Source organism: Erinaceus europaeus, chromosome 7 (assembly GCF_950295315.1).
Source record: "Erinaceus europaeus chromosome 7, mEriEur2.1, whole genome shotgun sequence".
Classification (NCBI taxonomy): domain Eukaryota; kingdom Metazoa; phylum Chordata; class Mammalia; order Eulipotyphla; family Erinaceidae; genus Erinaceus; species Erinaceus europaeus.
In genome coordinates, this window is record NC_080168.1 from 95,589,759 (window position 1) to 95,616,880 (window position 27,122).

Sequence of the window (27,122 nt, forward strand, 5' to 3'; positions counted from 1 at the left end):
TAAAACTAGAATGGGCGGGAACACTTCCAGATCCTGGTGCATGATGTTAGAGGAAGAGGCTGAGGATGAGTTTTTCAGAAAACTGAGAAATTTTATACATATACCAACAACTGTACTTACTGTAAGCTATTATCCCCCAATAAAAACATAGAAGAACATTAACAGAGAGATGACTGTTATGATAGTAATATAATTTCTGAAGAAGTGTCCACTTTAAATATAACATGGACCATTCATTCATTCATTCATTCATTCATTCATTCATTCATTCATTCATTCTAACCAGAGCACTGCCCAGTTCTGGCTTATGATGGTATGGGGGATTGAATTTATGTCTTTTTTAATTTATTTTTCCTTTTGTTGCCCTTTATGTCTTTTTTTAAAAAATATTTATTCCCTTTTTATTGCCCTTCTTTTATTGTTGTAGCTATTATTGTTATTGATGTTGTCATCATTGGATAGGACAAAGAGAAATGGAGAGAGGAGGGGAAGACAGAAAGGGGGAGAGAAAGGCAGACACCTACAGACCTGCTTCACTGCTTGTGAAGCAACTCCCCTATATGTGGGGATCCAGAGGCTCGAACCGGAATCCTTACATTGGTCCTTGCGCTTTGCACCACGTGCACTTAACCCACTGCTCTACCACCCGACTCTCTGAACTTAAGTCTTTTAGAACTTCCCTCAACCATGGAAGTCTTTTTTGCATAACCATTATGCTGTCCTCCCTCCCCTCCATGACATATATTTTAAATATGCAGTAGACATATTTAATTTACATTAAACATACCTCAAATTTCTTTTCTTTGTGTTCATGAGCCACTTTCTCAGTAAAAGTGGCTTGAGGTATCAAAGTTGGTTTCTGTGGAGCTGAATTCATATGTTTAAACCACTCATTAAAGGTTTCATGAGCTTCCTGAAATGTAAAAGAAAAAAAAAAGGCAAGTTTAGATAATTGGTTCTTAGAAATTATTTTGTAGCATTAAGATACAAAACTGATTGATACTTATATTCTTGTACAAGCAAGTATTGTGGATAAAGATCTTCTCAAGTGACAAAACCCACAAGCACAGTTGGGGAGACAGTTCATCTGGTAGAGGACGAGACCTCCATGTCTAAGGCTCCAGTTTGACCCCTAGATGCTCTGGTTTGTTTCCTTTCACTAATAAATAATAATTCCTTACCAAGGGGAAGGATGATACAGATTTAGTCCTTGAACCTAGTCCAATGTAATTACTTCGTTATGTGATGAATTAATTTAGAATGCATGAGCTGTTATTTCAGTTGTAACAAATGTAGAATATCTTGTTTCTGATATTAAAAACAAATCAAGTGTTTGAAAAATCTTAAGAAAACTAGAGTTTCAGGTATCACACATTATATGTGAGATGTTCCAGTGGGTTAGTGATGATTAGAGACTTATGCTACTGAAGATATAGTCATGATTTCGGTTTCTGAGGAACAGTCAGTACCACAGTCACAAGGGAGGTAAGGCAATGAATCAGTCACTACTTATGGAGAAAACAATTCAGAGTCTCAAGCTGAATCAGAAAAAAACAAACACCCACAGTAGGCACATTTGTACAATCTCACCAGATAAGCTCTAATGCATAAATGTTCTCTGATGGCATTATCATCTTCAGCAGGAAGTGGACTATCCATTCCTTGTTCCTCCCACTGATTATAAATTTCTGCTATAGAATCCTGAGGAATTTTCACAAATACTTCTTTTGCAGCTTCATGCTTTTTTGATGCTGTGAAAAGATATATATTTTTTCAACACATATATACATTTCTTTGTAATGATTGCTATGGAGGTCAAACTCTACAACTTTCTATTTTTTTTATCTTTATTTATTGGATAGACAGAGCCAGAAATCAAGAGGGCGATAGAGAGGGAGAAAGACAGAGAGACACCTGCAGTCCTGCTTCACCACTCACAAAGCTTTCCCCCTGCAGGTGGGGGCTGGGGCTCAAACCCATTGTAATACATGCACTCAACCAGGTGTGCTACTACCCAGTCCCCAAGTCTACAACTTCTATAGTGAAGTGCAAACATGTCAGATCTAAAGGCTAAAGATACCGGTGAACTTTAATAGCTGGACTTTTTTTTTAATTGGCTAGAGACAGAGAAATTGAGAGGGGAGTGGGAGTTAGAAAGGAAGAGAAACAGAAAGATACCTGCAGCCCTCCTTCACTGCTTATGAAGCTTTCCCCCTGCCTGTGGGGACCAGGAGCTTGAACCCAGGTCCTTGAGCACTGTAATGTGTGCACTTAACCAGGTGTGCCACTGCCTAGCAATAGCTGGACTTTTAAATTTTTAGTGATAGTAAAAAAATCATAAGGACACAAAAATGCAGTTACTTGTCTTTAAAAAAGCATTTACATTCATCAAAGCCTCGAGGTCACAAGCAAAACTAACGGTTAAATATATTGTGTTTCATAATACCAACTTTGATATATAAAGCTGTTTTATTCCCCTGCTATTGGGAAGGTTAGAAAAACATAAATGAAAACAAAGTCCTAGAATGTATGGGTTTGAACTAAAACTTAAAAGGAATACGAAAATGTAGCATACCCAAGAATTTTCTCATTATTGCATTGCCTTGTTTTAATGCTTCTGCCCTTTGTGCTGGGTCAAAGACCAACCAGTCAATTACATCAATCTTTAGACGGTCTTCCTATTCATTAAAAAAGAAAAAAACAAACAAACATAGATTTTTCTCCCTAAGATAGTGTGCAAATCAGTATAAGTAACTTACATCTATCTACATATCTTTTTTACATTTACATCCTTAGTGATCATTGTTTTCATCAACTTACACAAAATTATCAAAATATCTAACTTCACTTAGTTAATTTCCATTTAGTAGCTCACTGTTAAGTAGAAAACACTTACACAGGGTCAGGAATTATTCTATTTCCCAGTAATTTGATCATGTGATTCCTTTAAGTGTTATTTTTTCTTCCCTAGATAAAATTTCCTGAAACTATGATTAAGTGAGCTGCACGAACAAGTAATCAACTCTCTTAATAATCTGATAAGCGAATGCTCAAGTTATTTTTTCCACTAAGGAGACTTTCTTTAACATGCTACTAATAATCCCTTACATAAGATCTTAATTTCACGGCTGATTTTTATAATTTAAAAGGTTTTTTGTTTTTTTTTTTAACTGAGGTGGCTGAGTGGGTATAACAGAGGACTTGCACACATACGGTTTAGAGTTTCATCCTGGCTAGAATGATGCTCTAGGTTTTCAACTTCACTTTCATATATATAAATAAATATTTTAAACAAAATAAAATATTTGGGCTGACAAAAATAATCTTTAAAAACAAGTCATAATATTTTAAAGCAGAAATTCACTAAAGAACACAGTTTTTTAATTTTCTTTATTTTCCCTTTTGTTGTCCTTGTTTTTTATTGTTGTAGTTATTGATGTCATAGTTTTTGGATAGGACAGAGAGAAATGGAGAGAGGAGGGGAAGACAGAGAGGGGGAGAGAAAGATAGACACCTACAGATCTGCTTCACCGCCTATGAAGCGACTCCCCTGCAGGTAGGGAGCCAGGGGCTTGAACCTGGATCCTTAGCTGTTCCTTGTGCTTCATGCCACGTGCGCTTAACAGGCTGCTCTACCGCCCAAATCCCCACAAAGAGTTTTTAATAATTAAAAACAACCCAGTTTTCCCCCTCTCCTTGATTACCTCAGTAGTGCCAGTATCTAGAGCTGGAGCCAAGTCATGATGACTGAATTCACCATTATCTTTCTTTCGAGTATTCTCAACGACAGTTTTTGTTATAGTTGCAATATCCAAATCTAAAGAAATGTTTAAAGACACAAAGCCAAAAATTGTTCTTACTAAGACTTCCAAAACAGTCACAATGATTTGGTAAATTTAGGAGAATAATTCTCTAAAATTTGCAAATCAAAAACATAAGAGAAAATGCCTAAGATAATTTGCATGAATTGAGTTACAATTTGTTGTTTTATTCCTATAAAAGAATTTCTTTAAGAGTTTTAGTCTTTTTTCTCAAGGGAAATAGGATTTCATACCAGAAGGATAAATGCTACCAATATCAAAATGATCATTTTCTTAAATAGTTTTATTTTATTTAACCACTGCTCAGCTCTAGTTTATGGTGGTATGGAACTGAACCTGGGACTTTGGAGCTTCAGGATGAGAGTCTCATTGCATAAACATTATATAAATTCTAACAGATGAAGTTCTAAACCATTTTTACCTGCTTCTTTAGCTAGCTCCAGGCAGTGTTGACGTTGCTCGAACTCTGTAACCCCTTCCAAGAAAAGTGCATATTGGGCAACAGCTAGGTCTTGTGGCAAATGACAAGTATAAAATGCTATAAGATTTGAATGTTTCTCATTTATTAACAGCTGAAAAACAGAAAAAAAGGTCTCGTATGTAAATAAAAAAGTTCTAGAATCAGCAGTGCTCTTTAGAAACGTCAAGATTTCAAATGTATTTTAAGAGATTCGTATATACAAGGGTTTGTACTGCTACATAATTTGAATCCCTCCAAATGTACTTTTTAAAAAATTGTTTTTAGTGGTCCGGGAGGTAGCGCAGTGATAAAGCTTTGGACTCTCAAGCATGAGGTCCTGAGTTTGATCCCCGGCAGCACATGTGCCAGAATGATGTCTGGTTCTTTCTCTCCTGTCTTTCTCATAAATAAATAAAATAAATAAAAATAAATTTAAAAAATTGTCTTTATTGGGGGATTCATGTTTTATATTCAACAGTAAATACAATAGTTTGTACATGCATAACATTTCCCAGTTTTCCATATAACAGTACAACCCTTACTAGCTCCTCTGCCATCCTTTTTGGACCTGTATTCTCCCACCCACCCACCCACCCCAGTGTCTTGTACTTTGGTGCAACATGCCAATTCCAGTTCAGCTTCTACTTGTGTTTTCTCTTCTGATCTTGTTTTTCAACTTCTGCCTGAGAGTGAGATCATCCTATATTCATCCTTCTGCTTCTGACTTATTTCACTTAACATGAATTCCTCATTCCTCCAAATGTACTTAATTTAAACATTTTTTAGAAATTCTGATGCCTTTCCCATCCATCATTGGATATTAACATATTATCACTCTAACTTTTTCTTTTATTAAAATAGACTTAAAAGAAAAAGGAAAAGAAAATTGAGTTGAGATTTCAGTTTACCTGTATGTATGTTTTTAAAATTTCAATGGAAACTTCTTCCTTCATAAGAAAAAAGGATAAATTTAAATTAAAAATACAATTACACCAAGTATGTCTAATAAAAATTCTATTAAGTGATTTAGAGAATTTAATAGTTACTTAGCACTAAGTACAAACACTGTATTAGGCTAAAACCTTAGAAAGTACAGCTTGATCTAATATTGCCTTAATTCTTTTTTTTATATTTATTTTCCCTTTTGTTGCCCTTGTTGTTTTTCATTGTTGTTGTTATTGATGTAGTCGTTGTTGGATAGGACAGAGAGAAATGGAGAGAGATGGGGAAGACAGAGAGAGAGAGAGAAAGACAGACACCTGCAGACCTGCTTCACCACCTGTGAAGTGACTTCCCTGCAGGTGGGGAGCCGGGGGCTCGAACTGGGATCCTTGTGCAGGTCCTTGTGCTTTGCGCCACGTGCGCTTAACCCGCTATGCTACCGCCTGACTCCCTGCCTTAATTCTTTATGGTAGTTACTGTTCATGTTTTACAAAAGAAGAAACTAAGACCTACGAGGCTTTTATTTATTAGGATTACACAGCTAGGAGCTTCTGAGTAAAGATGTGAATCCAGGTTTCTTAATCCAGAGCCCAAGCTTTTGACTATTATCTCATTCTGCCTTCTACATGTACTCTAACCACAATGTTATCACTCATTCAAAAAATAAGAAACAGAACAAAGTAAACAAAGGTTAAAATTTCCAAAGGTTAAAATAATACAGATGCCTGGGAGGTGGCACAGTGGGTGTAATGTTGGACTTCCCATGTGCCAGAGTGATGGTCTGGTTCTCCCTCATATTAAGTTATGCTTAACAACTTTTCACATAGAACTTAAGTCTTGTTATTTTGTTTAGCTAGTTGATTTAGAGTTGGTTGCTGATAAGAGTAGAGATTCGAATTTACCAAACACACCCCAAAGAGGTAACCATCAGCATTCTGTAGACATAGATTAGAACCCTAACAGGTCACCCACAGTGAGTAATCATGGAGAGACCATATGACATTAGATAAGTTATACACTTTTTTACTATTCCTAGAAAATAACAAAAAATGTACAGCAGTGTGTTTACTGATCAAAGTGTATTCTGCTCATCAGGTAGGCAAATAGCATCAACCTTGAAAGAAAAGTAAACAATTCATTTTTATTTACTTTGGTCTGTAGTCCCAGAGTGCGGAAAAACAAAATAAGGTGAGTCATGAAGCGGAGGAGGTGTCCAGGTAGATTATTTCTACTTTTGGAAAGCCATTTGCTGAACTCATCCATCAAACCTATATGTCATCGAAGAAAAAATTAAAGAGATAAAAATCAAAAGAAGAGGAAAATATACTAACAAGACTATTTACTGCATTTGTACAGTGCTATTAAGTTGATTTTTTTTAAATAGACATGTAAAGCAAACTGGATGAAATCAAAACTTTCTAACAGTCAAGTAATTGGAATGCTTTAAAATAAGAAACCTAAAAGAGGCTAATACTTATAATGATAAAAAGATCTAAAAGGTAAAAGTCACATGCAGTTTTGATTCAACTTTTTACAAAATTACTACAATTGCCACCCCATACCACTAAATCAGAAGATGAAAAAAAAATTACTGTAAGAAAACAAAGAACTCTAACAAAGTAAAATAAAACTATAGTATCTTACCATCAATGTCTCCCAAGATAAGGAATTTTTGAACTACATGATAATGTTCTTGATTCTCTTCCAGAACTCTCTGAAAAAAAAGTTTACATTTTCCATAAGTCTTCTAGTTGTTAAGAATTCACTAGCTGTGGTCCAGGAGGTGGTGCTATGGCTAGGGCACTGGACTCTCAAGCATGAGGTCCTGAGTTCAATCCCCGACAGCACATGTACCAGAGTCTGGTTCTTTTTCTCACATGTACCAGTGTCTGGTTCTTTTTCTCCTCCTATCTTTCTCGTAAATAAATAAAATCTTTAAACAACAACAACAACAACAAAAAAAAAACAACTCACTAGCTAACTAAAAATGTCACTTTGAAGAAGTGCATATAAAGAGAAATTTGGGTGGGGCCTGTGAGGTAGTAAGTGGTTAAAGTGTTAAGACTCTTAAGCATGAAGTCCTTAACCCTTAGCATTCCATATATTACAGAGATATTCTGCTTTGGGCTGGGTGGTGCACCTGGTTGAGCACGTTACAATGTGAGAGGACCCAAGTTCGAGTCCCTAGACCCCACCTACTGGGGGAAAGCTTTGCAAGTGGTGAAATAGTGCTGCAGGTATCTCTGTCTCTCTCCCTCACTATCTCCCCCTTTCCTCTTGATTTCTGGTTGTCTCTATGTCTATCTCAATAAATAAATAAAGAGAAATAAGTCTGGTTCTCTCTGCCTACCTTCCTCTATCTTTCTCTAGCAAATAAATCTTAAAAGAAAAGAAAAATCAGGAAATAATAGTCTTGAGGAAATAAAAAAATATGAGCAGACTGCTTTCAGGATATATTCAATGCTTACAAATACTGACTGAATAGTATCTCTGAAAGAGTATAAGGTAAAAACAATTTCATCTGTGTGAATGTTGCTAGTATTATCTTTTTAAAAAATATATATTATTTATCTTTATTTATTAGATGAGACAGAAACTGAGAGGGTAAGGGGAGATAGGAAGGGAGACAGACAGAGTGACACCAGCAGAATTGCTGCACCACTTACGGCTTTCCTTAATCTTCTGTAGTGTGAAGATGGGATCCCTAGTTTTATTTTCTTTTAGATAGAAAATTACTCCCATAACATCTATTGGTTTGTTGGAAAAGTCATGACATAGTTTTCTAAGAATTTCTATGCAAAAGTACATCATGACTTTTCAGACAGCTCAGTATATAAGACACCCTTATCTTTTTATAATTTTTAAATTATCTTTATTTATTTGATAGAAACAACCAGGAGTTAAGAGGAAGGGAGATACAGAGAGGGAAAGAAACAGACACCTGCAGCCCTGTTTCACTTGTGAAGCTTTCCCCTTGCAGGTGGGGACCAGGGGCTTGAACCTGGGTCCCTGCGCATATCACGTATGCTCAACCAGGTGTGCCACCACCCAGCCCCAATAAGAAACCCTTTCCCATGTGAAATAAAAAGCTCATTTGGGGAAGATAGCATAATGGTTATGCAAAAAATCCTTTCATCCCTGAGGCACCAAAGGTCCCAGATTCAACATAAATTAGAGCTGAACAATGCTCTGATAATAAATAAATAAATTACTTGTATATTAAGATCTTCCATATAGTAGGATCTATATTACAACTCCATAGCATTTAAGAACACTTACAGCGACTTTAAAAATCACCTTAAGTGAGGGGGTCGGACGGTGGCGCAAAAAGCGCAAGGACCGGCATCAGGATCCCGGTTCGAGCCCCTGGCTCCCCACCTGCAGAGGAGTCACTTCACAGGCAGTGAAGCAAGTCTGCAGGTGTCTATCTTTCTCTCCCCCCCTCTGTCTTCCCCTCCCCTCTTTCCATTTCTCTCTGTCCTATCCAACAACGACAACATCAATAATGATAATAATAACCACAACAATGGTAAAAACAACCAGGGTAACAAAAAGGGAGAAAATGGCCTCCAGGAGCAGTGGATTCGTGATGCAGGCACCGAGCCCCGCAATAACCCTGGAGGCAAAAAAGAAAAAAGAAAAAAAATTAACTTTAAGTGGCCCAAGCAGTGGTGCAGTGAATAAGGTGTTGGACTCTGAAGCATGGAGTCCGGAGTTCAATTTCTGGCACTGTACGTGTCACAGTGATGCACGTCACTCTCCTCTATTTCTTTTTATTATTATAATTTTTAATTATTTAGTATTTCATTTATTTACATATTTTGTTGCCTTTATTGTTGCCACTGATGTTGTTGGATAGGACAAAGAGAAATTGAAAGAGGACAGGAAGACAGAAAAGGGGAAAGACAGACACCTGCAGGCCTGCTTCACCACCTGTGAAGCGACCTCCCTGGAAGTGAGGAGCCAGGGGCTCGAACCTCGATCCTTACTCCAGTCCTTGTGCTTTGTGCCACGTGCGCTTAACCCGGTGCACTACTGCCTGACTCTCCTCTATTTCTTATCTCTCTCTCTATATATATATATGTCAAGTTAATAAATATGGGGGGGGGGGACAGAACTAGAAATAATGGGGATATATCTAGTTAATATAGTGAGACAAAATTTGAATTTTTTAAAAGTATTTTATTTTTGAGAGAGATGCAGAGAGAGAAAGACACAGAAACACCAGAGCACTGCACAGCTCTGGCTTATTGTGGTGCGGGGAATTGAACCTGGGACTTTGAAGCCTCAGGCACGAGAGTCTCTTTGCATAACCATTATGCTATCTACCCCCCAAATTTGCTTTTTTAAAATATTTGTATTTTTTTTGATCAAACAGAAAAACTGAGAGGGAAGGGGGGGATGAAGAGGGAGAAAGACAGACACCTACAGCACTGCTTCACTACTTGTGAAGCTTCCCCCATGCAGGTGGGGACTGGGGGCTTGCATATGGTAATGCTACACTCAACTAGGGGTCCCTCTGCCCCGCCCCCAAATTTGACTTACAGTTTTCTATTAGAGTTGCGCAGATGAGAGTATACTACTTTCTGAAGCAATGCCATTTCTTATTGTTTACTCCCACCCACACACACACTTACTGCCTTAAGGTATTAGACTGCTTTAATTTTTCAAAAGGAAAGAAATAAAGAACCAGATATCACTCTGGTACATGTGCTGCCAGGGATAGAACTCAGGGTCTCTTGCTTGAGAGTCTACCACCTCATCCATTACACTACCTACCAGGCTACCTATGGCAGCTTTCACTCCGTATCTCTATCTGAAAAGTCAGCCTGGAGTGATGAAGTCCCAGTGGCAACAACAACAATAAAAAGAAGCCTATCAATCTAAATAATCAAACAGAAATAATGCCTCATTTAAGTATTTGATTAATTTTCACTCATGTGTAAGTAAATAAATCTTTCAGTGTTTATTTAGATAACAGGTGAGGAAAGAAGAATACAGGTTTTCATAGCTGGATTATTTCCTATTCCAGTTATCCTGAAATACTCGTGTTAAGATTTATCTTTTTGATCCTGGGTCCATGCTTCCAGAGGGAGATAAAGAATAGGAAAGCTTTCAAGGGAGGAGATAGAATATGGAACGCTGGTGGTGGGAATTTACTCCTCTTATCCTGTGGTCTTGTCAATATTTCCATTTTATAAATAAATAAAAATATACAAAAGATTAAAAAAAGATTTACCTTTTTATCAGTAGCTTGGAGTTCTTCGAAAACTTTTTCTAAGGTCCAACTTGGAAGGAAAGAATAGGAAAAGGGTAACATAATATTAAAAACAAACAAACAAAAAAAGCAACTTCATAGGCCAATCTACTGATACAAAGAACGTCACGGCTAGAAACTAACAAACTCACTTTGCCTCCACATAGTCTCTAGGGAGTTCTTCCATTTTATCCAGGGATATTACTGATGTCCGGATCTCCTGCTCTACTAGACTGTCCACCATCACCCGGAAGTAGGCCCACACTGTATCTTCCCAAGTGTCACAGACAGGAAGCAACTTTTCCCCCATTCCAAAACAAACAAGTAGACACAGTGAACAAAAGATAAAAGAAAAAACAGTTAACATTCATTGACATGGAGTACAAATTCACTATAATTATAGAAGATATTGAGAAATGTACAATATCCTATCAAACAAACTTGCCCCTCCAACCCACACCTTTTTTAATATACCACTTTAAGTTTTTATTTTATTTTTAAATTTATCTATTTATTCCCATTTGTTGCCCTTGTTTTATTGTAATTATTATTGTTGTTGTCATTGTTGGATAGGAGAGAGGAGGGGAAGACAAGAGGAGGAAAGAAAGACAGACACCTGCAGACCTACTTCACCGATTGTGAAGCGACTCTCCTACAGGTGGGGAGCCGGAGGCTTGAACTGGGATCCTTCCGCGGGTCCTTGTGCTTTGCGCCATGTGGGCTTAACCTGCTGCGCTACCGCCCGACTCCCTATTTATTTTTCTAATTTTTAAAAAAATTATCTTAATTATTGGATAAAAACAGCCAGAAACCGAGAGGGTAGGACAGACAGAGAGATACCTGCAGACCTGCTCTGACACTGGCAAAGCTTTCCTCTTGCAGGTGGGGGAGTAGGGGCTTGAACCTGGTCCTTCTTAACATGTGCGCAAGGTGCACCACCACCTGGGCCCCCACATCTTCTAAATATTAATTATAAAGATTTTTTTCTAGACTAAGTTTACATTACCCACCAATTTCCAATGGTGATGGAGAGATAGGTGTTTCAGGCAGCTGAAAATAGCTAAAATACAGGGGGTACTGGAGTCTGTGAGATGTGTGACACATTTATGTTATGATAGCCCACTTGCTGTACCTTAATAGCACATTTCCTGATAATACTACGGGCACCAAATATCATCAATTAACTTGCAGTTATTAAATTTACAATTCTAATAATGCAAAGTCTGATTTCATGTATTAAAAAAAATTGGTGGGGCTGGGTGGTGGCACACCTGGTTGAGCACACATGATAAAATGTACAAGGACCTTGGTTGGAGGCCCCTGTTCCCACCTGCAGGGGGAAAGCTTCACAAGTGGTAATGTAGGACTGCAGGTGTGTTTCTGTCTTTTACCTTCTCTATCTCCCTTGTAATTTCTGGCTGTCTTTATCCAATAAACAAAGATAAATAAAATAAAATAAACCTTGGTATATGAGATACATGCAATTAAGTAGCTCAAGTCACTATTCTGTGATTCTGACTGCTACTCTTAAAAAGTAGCATAGGTTTATAAGCTCTAAGATATTCAATTAAACACCAGAACTTATTAGAATATTTTAAGTATTTGCTCTCTTGGAAACAGAGCTGGCAGTCAGCTGAGGTAAAGAACAAACACCTCATCACAGACCCCTGCAAGCGTCAACCCGGCTTTGACCTAGCTCGTTATGACTGGGCCCTCCTCAATCGCTATCGAACAGGCCATGGCCGGTGCGCCGCTATGTTCCATCGCTGGGGAGCCAGAGATGACCCGAACTGCCCCTGTGGCTCCAGACAGACTATGACCCACATAGTCAACGACTGCCACCTCTCCAGATTCAAAGGAGGTCTCGAAACTTTACATCAGGCTCAACCTGACGCTGTTGACTGGCTACGGAAGAAGGGCAAACGCTAGAAGAAGAAGTATTTGCTTCTTGTTTCATAGAAAAAAGATTATATACCTGTTTCAGATTCCCACTTAAAGCTGCATAGATTGCTCTTTCATACTTGTTGAAAAGCTCCTGAAACAAAAGTGGATTTGAAATATTTTTCTTAGTATCTAAGTTTTCTGTCCATTCCATTCATTTCATTCCCTATAACCCAAATTCTACTTTTAATTTCTTTAAAGTTCTTCAATTTCTCTTGTGGGAAGTCAGTCTAAGGCCAATGTTTTTTCTTAAAATTCATTTGGTACTTCCCTTATACATTGTTCCCTTATTCTACTTTACATCAGTGTTTAATCCTTAGTACTCAGTGTCTGAATAATTCTGATTAGAGTTAAACCTCCCAACTCCTATCCCTCAATATGCTTAGTATTTCTATAAAAAGAATTTTATTTCTATAAAAACAAGACTTTTACTATCAACATTTCATAGCACCTTCAGCAGACTTTAAATTAGATTAAAAAGAAATATTTTATCATACATCTTCTGCCATCCTCCAACAACTTATTTTCCAAATGCACCTATATGGATTCCCTTCAACAGGTTCAAATTCAGTTCCTATAAAACAGAGAAATAAAATTTAGCAGTCAGGGAGGTGACCCAGCAGGACAGGATAGGGTTTGTATGCAAGAAGCTATGTCACAGGTTCCACCCTGGACACCTCACATGTCAGAGAAGTACTCAGGTTTTCTCTCACAAAATAAATAAGTCCTTCCTGCCTTTATCTTTTTTTTTTAATTAAAAAAATTTTTTAAAATATTTATTTATTTATTCCCTTTTATTGCCCTTGTTGTTTTATTGTTGTAGTTATTATTGTTGTTGTCGTTGTTGGATAGGACAGAGAAAAATGGAGAGAGGAGGGGAAGACAGAGAGGAGGAGAGAAAGACAGACACCTGCAGACCTGCTTCACCGCCTGTGAAGTGATTCCCCTGCAGGTGGGGAGCCGGGGTTCGAACCGGGATCCTTATGCCGGTCCTTGTGCTTTGCGCCACCTGCGCTTAACCTGCTGCGCTACAGCCCGACTCCCTATCTTTTTTTTTTTTTTTTTAAGATTTTATTTATTAATAAGAGAGAAACAGATTATCACTCTGGTACATGTACTGCCAGGTATTGAACTTGGGACCTCCTGCTTGAGAACCCAATTTTTATCCACTGCACCACTTCCAGGACCACACTTTTCTTTAATTTTTTTATTTTATTTTAATAAGAGAGATACAGAGAGAAAAATCAGAGCACTGACCAGCTCTGATTTATGGTGGTGCTGGGGACTGAACCCATGACCTTGGAGCCTGTCCAATGTACCATGAACCAGAACGCAGGTTCTGGTCCCCAGTCATCACAGGGGAGCAGAGTATAAAGGGGAAGCTTCACAAGCAGTGAAGCAGTGCTTTGGCATAGTTCTTCTCTCACCTTCTATCTAAAGGGGGAGCAGAGGGCTCACCAGGAGCAGTTGACTCACTTAGGCATAGAGTCCCAACAATAGCCCTGGTGTCGAAGGAGGAATAGTAGATAAGTCTTAACTCTTTTTTTTTTTTTAATTTTTTTTTAATATTTATTTTATTTATTTATTCCCTTTTGTTGCCCTTGTTTTATTGTTGTAGTTATTATTGTTGTTGTCATTGTTGGATAGGACAGAGAGAAATGGAGAGAGGAGGGGAAGACAGAGAGGAGGAGAGAAAGACACCTGCAGACCTGCTTCACCGCCTGTGAAGCGACTACCCTGCAGGCGGGGAGCCGGGGTTCGAACCGGGATCCCTATGCTGGTCCTTGTGCTTTGCGCCACCTGCGCTTAACCCGCTGCGCTACAGCCCGACTCCCAAGTCTTAACTCTTAAACATGATGTCCTTTTTTTTTAAAAAATACTTTTATTTATTCTCCCTTTTGCCCTTTTTAATTATTGTTGTAGTTATTGTTGTTATTGATGTCATCGTTGTTAGATCGGACAGAGAGAAATGGAGAGAGGAGGGGAAGACAGAGGGGGAGAGAAAGATAGACAGACACCTGCAGACCTGCTTCACCACCTCTGAAGCGAACCCCCTGCAGATGGGGAGCCAGGGGCTCAAACCAGGATCCTTATACCGGTCCTTGCACTTTGCGCCATGTGAGAGGTCCTTTTTAAAAATATTTCTTTCTTTTTTTTTTTTAAAGATTTTACTTATTCATGAGAAAGATAGGAGGAGAGAGAGAATGAATCAGACATCACTCTGGCATATGTGCTGCTGGGGATTGAACTCAGGACCTCTTGCTTGAGAGTTCGATGCTTTATCCATTGTGCCACCTCCCAGACCACTAAATATTTCTTTATTGGGGCATTAATGTTTTACCATCGACAGTAAATAAACATGACGTCCTTTATTCAATCCCTGACATCACATGTGCCAGAATGATGCTCTCTGGTTCTCATAAATAAATCTTTACACACATGCCTCCCTCACCCTGTAAGCCCCCCTTATTTCAATTATTTATTTACAGAGGAGAAAAAAATATAAACTGTATTTCACAAAGATTGGCATTTTGAGGTAAACATATCCCCAACTCCTTGAGTGAAATCTGCTGAAATACCTCTGTTAACATTAGGGTCGTGATATAGTTTCCAGCCTTCAAGTGTTGCTGCTCTCCATGCCTGACCGCAACGTTTACAGAGTCTCTGTGCCTTTAGATATAAGAAAGAGTGATCAATCATAGCGGCACAGGTACACCTCATCTTACATGCTTTCACTTTATTGTGATTTGTGAATATTGCATTTCTTAAAAATTTTAAAGTCTATGGCGGTCTGAGCGGTGGAACACTCAGCTGAGTGCATGTTACTATGTGCAAGAGCCCAGGTTCAACCTCCCAGTCCCCACCTGCAGAGAGGAGGCTTCATGAGTGGAGTGATGGAAGTAGGGCTACAGGTATCTCTTTCTCCCTACCGCTTCCTTCTTAATTTATGTCTCTATCCAGTAAATGAAGAAATATTAAAAACTCTATGGCAATCAGGTCACAAGCCTACCTGCACTATTTTTTTCCAATAGCATCTGCTCATTTTGTGTCTCTATATCATAATCAAAGTAAAACTATTTTAGATGTAATATTATTGCATACTTAAGAGACTACACTATCTGTAAATATAGCCCGTACATGTACCTGGAAGCCAAAAATTCAGGAGGCTCTTTGCTGTACTGGTATTGAACTGAACTTGCAAAATCCTCAAGGAAAGTATTTGTGCTTTATAGAAAAGTATAAGCAATATAAAAAGAAGTGGATAATTTATGACAAAGGATGATGCAGAAAACTATTGAACTTTACCACCATATGCATGTTAAACATATTTCTAAATACTTAGTAGCAAAGTGATACTTCTTAAGACCTTAAGAAAAATCTTAACTGTCACAAAGGAGACTCTATTTTAAAGAAGGTTAAAAGGAAGAACCTTGGGGGGCCGTGTGGTGGCACACCTGGTTAAACGCACACATCAGTGTACAAGGACTCAGGTTCAAGCTCCCTGTCTCTACCTACAGGGGAAAGCTTCTCAAGTGGTGAAACAGTGCTGCGGGTGTCTCTCTGTCTCTCCCTCTCTATTTCCCCTGTCACTCTCAATTCCTGGCTGTCTCTATCAATAAAGATAATAAAACATTGGGACTTGGGCGGTGGCGCAAAGTACAAGGACCAGCCTAAGGATCCTGGTTTGAGCCCCCGGCTCCCCATCTGCAGGGGAGTAGTTTCACAAGCAGTGAAGCAGGTCTGCAGGTGTCTGTCTTTCTCTCCCCATCTCTGTCTTCCCCTCCTCTCTCCATTTCTCTCTGTCCTATCCAACAACAACGATATCAATAACCACAACAATGTTAAACAATAAAGGCAACAAAATGGAAAATAAATAAATATATTAAAAAAGATAATAAAACATTAAAAAAATTGAGGGCTATCAGTCTTCAAATGCCTAAATAGGAGCACTTAAAAGAGCAATTAAGGTCAGATTTATTGTTGACTATTAAATATCAGAACTAGAAATAATGAAGAATATGCCTAGGGCAAACAGTGCAATATATAGTGAGACAAACTTAATTTCCTGTGGCGTTTTCTATTAGAGCTGTGCAAGTGAGAGTATACTACTTTCTGAAGCAATGTATTTCTTAGCCCTAGAAATGTTAGAACAAGGAATACTGCAAGAGATGACTACATAGGGGTATACCATGTGGTCACAACGATCCCTTCCACCTTAAAGAGTCTGATTTTTTGCAACAGGACAAGCAGGATATTCATGGTTTTCACCTCATCTGTCATTCCACCACGAATTAGAGTGAAAAGATATTTGAGTAATCTGACTTCATCTTCTCTGTCCAGGTCATCCAGGGGCATCTTCTGTCTTATGGGAGCATCAGGATCCTGATTTTGAAATCAAAACCAGAAAACATTAACTATTAAGTCATTTATACACATATACATTTCAAACTTCAAGAGTGGTCATGAAGTGGCTTAGCAGTAAGATATAGGGTTTGCATGCATGAGACCCTGGGTTTGTTCCCTGATACTGCATTCTCAGTCTCTTTTCTCTTTAAAATATTTTTTTGTTTTGTTTTTTAAATTCTGGGCAAGTCAAGGACACTTTGTATACTTCCTCTTACAATTCAAAGGTCATGGATATGTTCAGACACATTCCATCAAATTTAAACACAACTTAGTAGTTTTAGTTAAATAGTATGCATAAGTTTTCAGGAAATTAAAACAAGGACAATAAAAGTTCTCAGCCTTAAAAAAAAAAAAGTACAGGTCCTGGAAAAGGATGACAGAGGACTTAGTGGGGGTTGCATTGTTAAATGAAAAAATGTGAAATGTTATGCATGTACAAACTATTGCATTTACTATTGACTATAAAACATTAATTCCCCAATAAAGAAATTATTTAAAAAAAATCACCTAGGGCCAGCAAGACAGTTCACCTGGATAGTAGGGAACTGTGCCTACTTTGTCATGTGCATGCTCCAAGTCTGAGTCCAGACCCCACTGGAGGCAGCTATCTATCTAACTTTGCTATCTTTTCCTCCCCCCCACTTCATTTAATTGAAAGCACTGTTTCATTTTGGCATACAGTAGAATGCCAGGGATTGAACTTGAGACCTCAAAGCCTGAAAGCATGAAAGTTTTTTGCATAAACACTAACGCTATCACCCTAGACCTATTGCTTTCTTTTTATCTGAAAAAGTTAGTTAGGATCATTGAAACCCCTTGTGGTGATAGACCAAAACCAAAACCAAACTAACAAAACGTTCACTTCATTTTGAAGACAATCTTCATTTCAAACACTTACCAATTGGGTGACTAGAGGACGGGAACTTCCGAAATAAGAAGACAGTTGCCGCTGTTTCAAGCTATGCAGAGTATTTTCCCTGAAAGAAAAAGCACAAAAAGAAATGTTAAAAATATAAATGGTGTTTTTTTAAAAAAATAAAATTGCTTACGGGAAAGAGGGAGAGCCAGAGTAGTACTCTGGCATATGGACCGACAGGGACTGAACTCAGGACCTCATGCTTAAGGGTCCAATACTTTCTCTACTACATCATCTCCCTGGGCAGCTATCAAAAACAGTATTTTGGTGGGGTTTTTGTTTGTTTTTTGCCTCCAGGGTTATCACTGTTCTGCACTATGAATCCAGTGCTCCTGACGGCCATTCCCCCCCCTCCACTGTTCTTGTTATTGGATAGGTCATAGAGAAATTGGGAGAAGACAGAGAGGGAAAGACAGACACCTGTAGACCTGCTTCACTGCTTGTGAAGCGACCCCCCACACACACACACACACACTACCCCCATACATAGGGAGCCAGGGGCCTCAAACCTGGATCCTTAAGCCCACTCTTGCGCTTTATACTATGTGTGCTTAACCTAGTGTGCTACTGCCCAGCCCCCCCCTTTTTTTTCCAAGGAATGATTCTGATAGGTTTATGTATAAAATGAAATAAATGGGGGTTGGGCAGTAGCGCAGGGGGTTATGTGAACATGGTGCAAAGCGAAGGAGGCTCCCCACCTGCAGGTAAGTCCCTTCACAGGCAGTGAAGCAGGTCTGCAGGTGTCTATCTTTCTCTCCCCCTCCTCTCTCCATTTCTCTCTGTCCTATCCAACAATGAATGACATCAACAACAACAATAATAACCATAACAAGGCTACAACAAGGGCAACAAAGGGGAAAAAAAAAGGCCTCCAGGAGCAGTGGATTCACAGTGTAGGCACTAAGCCCCAGCAATAACCCTGGAGGCAAAATTAAAAAAAAATAACTAAAACAAGTGAAAATCAGAAAAAGAAAGTAAAAACTCAATAGGCAATTTGTAGTTTTTGTTACAATCTCACCAAATAAGCTCCAATGCATAAATATTCTAAGAGATCATCCTTTTCTGTGAAAGTGGATTTTTGTTTAATTTTTATCTTTTTAACTTTTTTTCTTTCCTCCAGGGTTATTGCTGGGCTCAGTGCCTGCACCATGAATCCACCGCTCCTGGAGGCCATTTTTTTCCCCTTTTTGTTGTAGCCTCGTTATGGTCATTATTATTGCCATTGTTGATGTTGTTCGTTGTTGGATAGGACAGAGAGAAATGGAGAGAGGAGGGGAAGACAGAGAGGGGGAGAGAAAGATAGACACCTGCAGACCTGCTTCACTGCCTGTGAAGGGACTCCCCTGCAGGTGGGCAGCTGGGAGCTTGAACCAAAATTCTTACGCCGGTCCCAGCGCTTTGCACCACATGCGCTTAACCCTCTGCGCCACCGCCTGACACCCTCTTTTTAACTTTTGATTTAGTAAAAATATTTTAGTGCATTTCATTTTTATTTACTTATTTATTATTATTTTTTTACATTTCTTTATTGGGGGATTGTTTTACAGTCGACAGTAAATATAATAGTTTGTACATGGATAACATTTCTCAGTTTTACACATAATACAATCCCCACCAGGTCCTGTTATCCTTTTTCAGGACCTGTAACCCCCCCCACCCCAAAGTCTTTTACTTTGGTGCAATGCACTAACAATTATTATTATTATTATTTTGACCAGAGCACTGTTTAGCTATGGCTTGTGGTGGTGTGTGTATGGGGGGGGAGTGGCGGGACAGGACTGAACCTGGAACTCTGGAACCTCAGGTATGAGAGGATGTTTGCAAAATCATTATGCTATCTACCCTCCACCCACTTTCTATTTCTTTTTTCTTTTTTTGTCTTCACGGTTGTAACTGGAGCTCGGTGCCTACATTACAAATCCACTGCTCTTGGAGGCCTTTTTTCCCATTTTGTTGCTCTTGTTATTGTTGGATAGGACAGAGAGAAATCGAGAGAGGAGGGGAAGGCAGAGAGGGGAAGAGAAAGACGACACCTTCAGACCTGCTTCACTACTTGTGAAGAGACCCCCCTGCAAGTGGGGAGCCAGGGGCTCAAACCGGGATCCTAGCACCGAGAGAAATGGAGAGAGGAGGGGAAGACAGAGAAGGGGAGAGAAAGACCTGCTTCACAACCTGTGAAGCGACTCCCCTGCAGGTGGGGACCTGGGGGCTTGAACCCGGATGCTTATGCCGGTCCTTGCACTTTGCGCCACGTGCACTTAAACTACAGCACTACTGCCCAACTACCAATAATATACATTTTTATACATCTTAAACAATTATAAATCCCACAAAGGTAGTTTTTTTTGTTTGTTTATTTTGTTCATATACTGAAGAAGTAGCAAGAACACAAATGTTTGTTAAGGGATGAATAAACAAAATCAATATTAAGTGCCTTCAAGTACAAAAGTTTAATGACTTACCAATAGACTGATTTTGCATAAAACTCAATATTATCCGAAAAATCTCCAATTTCATCTTTGGCAATGCTCTCTAACCAATCTACCACGAGCTAGGAAATTAAAAAAAAAAAAAAAGTTTATGTTTAAAATTTGCTAGTATTTATTTGAAGTAATACTATTACGCTTAATTCAGGAAAAGTTCTTGATTTTAAAATACCAAGCATTAGTCAACAAATTGTTCTGCTTTATATCTTTTAAAAAAAAATTTATTTGTAAAAAGGAAGCACTGACAAAACCATAGGATAAGAGGGATACAACTCCACACAGTTCCCACCACCAGACCTACATGTCCATCCCCTCCCGATAGCTCTATTTTTAAAAAATATTTATTTATACCCTTGTGCTGCCCTTGTTGTTTTATTGTTGTAGTTATTACTGTTGTCATTGTTGTTGGATAGGACAGAAAGAAATGGAGAGAGGAGAGGAAGACAGAGAGGGGGAAAGAAAGACACCTGCAGACTTGCTTCACCGCTTGTGAAGCAACTCCCCTGCAGGTGGGGAGCCAGGGCTCAAACCGGGATCCTTATGCTGGTCCTTGTGCTTTGTGGCACCTGCGCTTCACCCGCTGCACTACAACTCCCACTTTCCTATTTTTAACCCTCTGGGAGTATGGGCCCAGGATCATATGGGGTGCAGAAGGTGGAAGGTCTGGCTTCTGTAATTGTTTCCCTGCTGAACATGGGTGTTGACTGGTCAATTCATACTCCCAGCCTATCTCTCTCTTTCCCTAGTGCAGCGGGGCTATGGGGAAGTGGGGATCCAGGACACATTGGTGGGGTCATCTGCCCAGGGAAGTCAGGTTGGCATCATGATAGCATTTGGAACCAGGTGGCTGAAAGAAGAGTTAACATATAAAGACAAACAAATTGTTGACTAATCATGAACCTAAAGCCTGGAATATTGCAGATGAAGATTTGGGTCTCTGTTTTGAAGATAGCTAGTAGGCCTATTTTAGTTATATTCCAAAGGGCCCATGACTATGCTAGTTTTTTCCTGAGCCTGACATCTGATATGCAGGTGGATCTAAGTTGTTGTCTGGGGTGCTTTATATGTTAACTCCTTTTTAGCCACCAGGTTTCAGATGCTACCATGATGTCAACCTGACTTCACTGGCCAGAGGACACACCAATGTGTCCTGGAACCCTGCCTCCCCAGACCCATGCCCCACTAGACAAAGAGACAGGCTTGGAGTATGGATCGACCTACCAACGCCCATGTTCAGCGGAGAAGCCATTACAGAAGCCAGACCTTGCACCCTCTGCACCCCATAATGACCCTGGGTTCATACTCCCAGAGGGATAAAGAATAGGAAAGCTATCAAGGGAGGGGATGGGATATGGAATTCTGGTGATGGGAACTATGTGGAATTGTACCCCTCTTATCCTATGGTTTTGTCAATATTTCCATTTTACAAATAAAAATTATATAAATTAATTAAAAAATAAATAAAAATACCAAGCATCATTTTTTTCAACCATTATTTTAAGTTTTAATATTTTAGGGTTTTCAAAGAGTATTGTTGAGGTTGCTTAACTGATGGGTAATACTTTGTTCTTTTTTTTGAGCAAAGCAGAGCTACATAGTTCTGGAATATTGTGGTACCGAGGATTATATACAACTATAGTAAGAGTGAAACATTCTTTAAGGGCTATTATTTGCAAATCAAATGATGTGGCTATTAATTACATGTAATTAATTTAGTAAAATTAAAAGCTCCCTTTCAACTTTAAATAAAAAAGAACAAAAATCAACGATGTTTGAAGTGAAGAAAATAAACTCTTTATAAGCCACTTATCCTTTTTCTACGTACTTTAAGATTCTAGTCATTACCTGACTTTGTCGAACAAGTGAATCCTTCTGAAATAAAGCTTCCACAACTGTTTTTTCACTGGCATTCAGAGCCTAATATATATATTTAAAATAAAGGAAAGAAGATGTACTAAGAATATTATTTCAATAGCAAAGTAAAGGTTAATTTGAAATAATCATATTTAACCATGCATAACTATTTATCTAGGATACTTATTTTAAAAATTATTATTGTTGTTTGCTGTAGAATATGAACTCTGCAACTTTTTTTAATATGGCACTGAAAATGAGTAAGACCCTCACACATGGGCAATAATGTCTAATAGCCTCCATGGCCCAAGTTTTTTACTCTCTATACTGAAGGGGAGGAAAGACACAGAGAGACACCAAAGCACTGCTCCAGCACCCATGGGGGTCCCTTTGGTGCTGTCCATAGTGCTACTATGTGGAACCAGTAAAGCATGTGCTCTGTCCTCTGAGTTATCCTTGGGCCTGAAACTTTTTCTAAAAAAAAATTTTATTTTGGATGAATATACAGAGAAATTTAGAGGGCAGGGGAAGACAGAGAGCATTGCTTCACTGCTCAGAAAGCTTCCCCTCTCTCTACAGGTGGGGACTAGGACCTGGGTCCCTGCACATGATCTCATGTGTGCTCTATCAAGTATGCTACCACCCAACCCCTGCCGGGAGAGTTTTTATTAATACATTTCAAATTGCTAAATCAGTTTGAAGCTGCTCTTGATATTTTAATTCTTTTTTAAAAAAGCTGCATTAAAAAGTTCGATCAATTTTTACCCCTCTCATATTAATTAAATAGTGATTTATATGACTACAAGTTAATAGGAGTGTACATAAACACCATTCCCACCACCAAAAGACTGTGTCCCATCCTGTCCTCCTCCTTCCCTGCCCCCCGTGAAGCGAAACATCTACCCTCACCCTCCATCCAAAGATTTTTACTTTGGTGCCCTACTTGAAACTCAGTCAAATCCTGCTTTGAGTTTCCCCCTTATTTTAATTTTAATATTTTAATTTAATTCTTTGGATAAACTTCGAATAAAAAATTTTCATTTATCTAAAGATGCTGCTTTAGGGAGAAGATACAAAATAAAATTAAATAAAAAATTACAATGAAGCACTAAATGTAGTCATGAAATATTTTAGAAAATTAGTATTTCAAAACTGTATAGAGCGGTCTGGGAGATGGTACAGTGGATAAAGCACTAGGTTCTCAAGCATGAGGTCTTGAGTTTCATCCCTGGCATCACATTTGCCAAAGTGATGCTCTAGTTCTCGCTCTCTCATAAAAATTAAAAATTAATTAAAAATCCCACTTCATTACATTGAAGGAAACTTCAGCATTGTATTTCCTTCTGTCTCTCTGCTTCTTTGTCTCTAAATAAACAAACAAACAAAAAAAAAAAAAAGCTTTATTATCTTTTCACTCTATAGAGCAGAAGTTGTTAGGTAGTAAATTTAATAATATGAGTTATCTAAGACTAACTTCAATATTAATTTGTAATACTAAGCAGTGCATTCAAAAGACAATATACTGTGACTAGTACAAGCATGCTTCAGACCTAGTTTAGGGCAATGGTAGATAGCATAATGGTTATGCAAAGTGACTCTTGTTGAGACTTCAAAGTCCCAGGTTCAATTCCATGCACCACCTGAAGCTTAGTCCGCCTGATTTGATAAATGTAAAAATGTCACCTGATAAAAAGTTTCACCTATTAGTAACAAAAAACATTTTTTTATGTGTTGAGAGTGCATCTTTTATATACTTGTAAATTTTTTTTAAATGAAGAGACTCAAGATAGGGTATCAAAAATCAAATTATATTACTAAAACCCTTTTAAAATTTTTTCCTTTATTTTCATTCCTTTAATTTTTAAGCATCTATAAATAGAAAATTATTACAAAACTTACGGTAACTGCAAACATATTTTCATCTTCTAATGCACACTGTAATCTGTCTCTGGGGAAAAACAACAAAATAAGTCTTATTTCACATGAAAAAGTGAAATCACCTTTTAAGCTCTATACATGCACATACTGCATTCTAACCAATATAAATTTAAGTTTCCACTCGTCACCATATTTTAAAAACAAGATACTGGAATTAAAAGCCTGAGGTTCCAAGTATCAGATATGCCAGACTTCTCTTTCTCATTAGTTAACAAATATTTCTTTAAGAACAACAACAGGTGGTCAGGGAGGTGGCGCAGTGGATATGGCATTGGACTTTCAAGCATGAGGTCTTGAGTTCAATCCCTGGCAGCACATGTGCCAGAGTGATGTCTGGTTCTTTCTCTCTCTCCTATCATTTCTCATAAATCAATCAAAAAAAAAAAAAGAGAAAGAAACAAAACAGGGAGTCAGGCAGTATTGCAGCAGGTTAAGCATAGGTGGCGCAGAGCGCAGGGATGGGTGTGGTAATCCTGGTTCAAGCCCCCGGCTCCCCACCTGCAAGGGCATCGCTTCTTTGGCAGTGAGGCAGGTCTGCAGGTGTCTTTCTCCCCGTCTTCCCCTCCTCTCTCCATTTCTCTGTCCTATCTGGCAACAACGACATCAATAACAACAATAATAACTACAACAGGGGCAACGAAAGAGAATAAATAAATATTTTAAAAAACAACAAAAAATATATCCTGCAAAATGTTTTTTTTCTTTTTTAAAAATATTTTATTTTACTTATTTATTCCCTTTTGTTGCCCTTGTTTTATTGTCATAGTTATTATTGTTGTTGTTATCATTGTTGGATAGGACAGAGAGAAATGGAGAGAGGAGGGGAAGACAGAGAGGAGGAGAGAAAGACAGACACCTGCAGACCTGCTTCACCGCCTGTGAAGCGACTCCCCTGCAGGTGGGGAGCCGGGGTTCGAACCGGGATCCTTATGCGGGTCCTTGTGCTTTGCGCCACCTGCGCTTAACCCGCTGCGCTACAGCCCGACTCCCCTGCAAAATGTTTTTAATGGCTACGAACTAATTTATTTATACACCTAAATTTTTAATATTTATTTTTCCTTTTGTTGCCCTTGCTTTTTTATTGTTGTTGTAGTTATTATTGTTATGATGTTATCGTTGTTAGATAGAACAGAGAGAAATGGAGAGAGGAGGGGAAGACAGGGAGGGGGAGAGAAAGACAGACACGGGCAGACTTGCTTCACTGCTTGTAAAGCAAATCCCCTGCAGGTGGGGAGCCGGGGCTCAAACCAAGATCCTTACACCCGTCTTTGGGCTTCGCTCAATTTGCGCTTAAGCCACTGTGCTACCTCCCGACTCCCACACCTACCATTTTAATTTAATCTAAAAATTTCATGTAACAAAAATTGAATATAACTTCGAGATTTTCTCAGTAGGGTGAGAATGTAACAATGAAAACTGCTAACTTCTTTCAAATTTCTACATAAAGTCTACCTTTCTTTCTTCTTAACCTATTACCTCCAATTTTTGGTTATCTCCCTCCTGGCTCCCACTTTCTAAAATTTACTTTAGTTTGGAAGAGAATTTCACATGAGAAAAGCCATGGCACCCTTTTGGCATATATGGTACCAGGATTCAAACCAGGAGCCTCAAGCAGGCTAGTCCAGCACTTTACCAGTGGAGTTATTTCCTGACTGCAGATAGCAGTTTTATAACCATAATTTCCCCCTCTCTCCTTCCTAACTCACTACTGACAGCCACAAATACTATTTTCAAGCACATTCCACTCCAATTTTTAATTAACTTGCCTATTGGTTTGTTCCCTTTTTTTGTTGTTTTGTTTTGTTTTGTTTTTAAGAGTTCTGCAGCTTTACCTATACAAAGAAGCTAGCAGCCTCCATGTGACCATCTCCTGTTGAAGAAGCCAGAGCATACTGGCTGTTTTTGAAAACTTTTGAAGTCCAGGTGTTGCTCGGTTCACTATTTTACTCAGTATATTCACCTGAATTAAAAACACAATGTAAAGAGGTTAATTTTCTATAATTCTGAGTCATAATTTTATATTATGAGTACAAAGTATCAAAAATAAATGTATAATTATGCATTTATAAATATAATCTTTCTTGTCTATCTAATCTCTCTCTTTTTAAAAAATTTTCACTGAATGTAGCATTAACATTCCCACTAGAAATAGTTTCAATATAAAGAAGCACTTATATGAGTATATATGCCAAAATTTAATATGCTCTGAATTTTTGATTCAACAATAAGAGCCATGGGCACATTTTGTTTTCACCCTGTGTAATTACCCAGAAGATGAGTTAAATTAAACTTATGCATGATAAAATCATAACATAAACCAATAGAGTAGCAAGGAAAACTAAAGATCTCTTTAAATTATGCTTGAAAAATTTACACCACCCAACAAATCAAGAAAAATTTTTGCTTGGTATCAAACGGTCTGAGAGGCGGCACAGTGGGTAAGTGTTAGGGCCACCAGCATCCCAATTTTTATCCCCAACATAGCATGTGCCAGTGATATTCTGGTTCTCTCTCACACTGAAAAATAAATACATTTTGGGGGGTAAATATTTTACTTATTTTAATGAGAGAGAGAGAGACAGACAGACAGATATCAGAACACTGCTCATCTGTGGCTTATGGTGGTGCTGGGGATTGAATCTGGGATCTCAGAGGCTCAGGAATGAAACTCTTTTTGTATAACTACTATGCTATCTCCCAAGCCCAGCAATGATTTTTTAAAATAACAAATAAATATTTATTATGAGGAAAGAATGACAGGAGAGGAACATCCAACCACATCACCCTTCATTATACACCAAGACATGTCCCTTAAACACAGTAAGAAAAGCAGTAAGTTGATGCTGTTAAAAAATAAAGAAGGGAGTCGGGTGGTAGCGCAGTGGGTTAAGCGCACATGGCACAAAACGCAAGGACCGGCGTAAGGTTCCTGGTTCGAGCCCCCGGCTCCCCACCTACAGGGGAGTTGCTTCACAAGCAGTGAAGCAGGTCTGCAGGTGTCTATCTTTCTCTCCCCCTCTCTGTCTTCCCCTTCTCTCTCCATTTCTCTCTGTCCTATCCAACAATGTCAGTAAAAACAATAATAATTACAGCAACAATG

General features: G+C 38.5%; 1 protein-coding gene across 2 annotated transcripts in view; it reads right to left on the reverse strand.

Annotated features, from left to right (window-relative positions):
- Positions 1-27,122, reverse strand: part of NUP107 (nucleoporin 107) — a 52,560-nt gene that overhangs the window by 3,194 nt on the left and 22,244 nt on the right. For both annotated transcript variants that reach the window (XM_007528407.3, XM_060194961.1), the window contains exons 7-25: positions 25,855-25,982; positions 23,984-24,032; positions 22,076-22,147; positions 20,207-20,295; positions 17,727-17,805; positions 16,691-16,804; positions 15,001-15,091; positions 12,919-12,995; positions 12,456-12,515; positions 10,633-10,778; positions 10,463-10,511; positions 6,868-6,937; positions 6,373-6,491; positions 5,190-5,228; positions 4,243-4,393; positions 3,705-3,817; positions 2,576-2,678; positions 1,591-1,751; positions 788-913 (exon numbers count right to left, since the gene is read on the reverse strand). In XM_007528407.3, the coding sequence (XP_007528469.1) occupies positions 788-913; positions 1,591-1,751; positions 2,576-2,678; positions 3,705-3,817; positions 4,243-4,393; positions 5,190-5,228; positions 6,373-6,491; positions 6,868-6,937; positions 10,463-10,511; positions 10,633-10,778; positions 12,456-12,515; positions 12,919-12,995; positions 15,001-15,091; positions 16,691-16,804; positions 17,727-17,805; positions 20,207-20,295; positions 22,076-22,147; positions 23,984-24,032; positions 25,855-25,982 (1,836 nt within the window). The remainder of the gene's footprint in view (positions 1-787; positions 914-1,590; positions 1,752-2,575; positions 2,679-3,704; positions 3,818-4,242; positions 4,394-5,189; positions 5,229-6,372; positions 6,492-6,867; positions 6,938-10,462; positions 10,512-10,632; positions 10,779-12,455; positions 12,516-12,918; positions 12,996-15,000; positions 15,092-16,690; positions 16,805-17,726; positions 17,806-20,206; positions 20,296-22,075; positions 22,148-23,983; positions 24,033-25,854; positions 25,983-27,122) is intronic.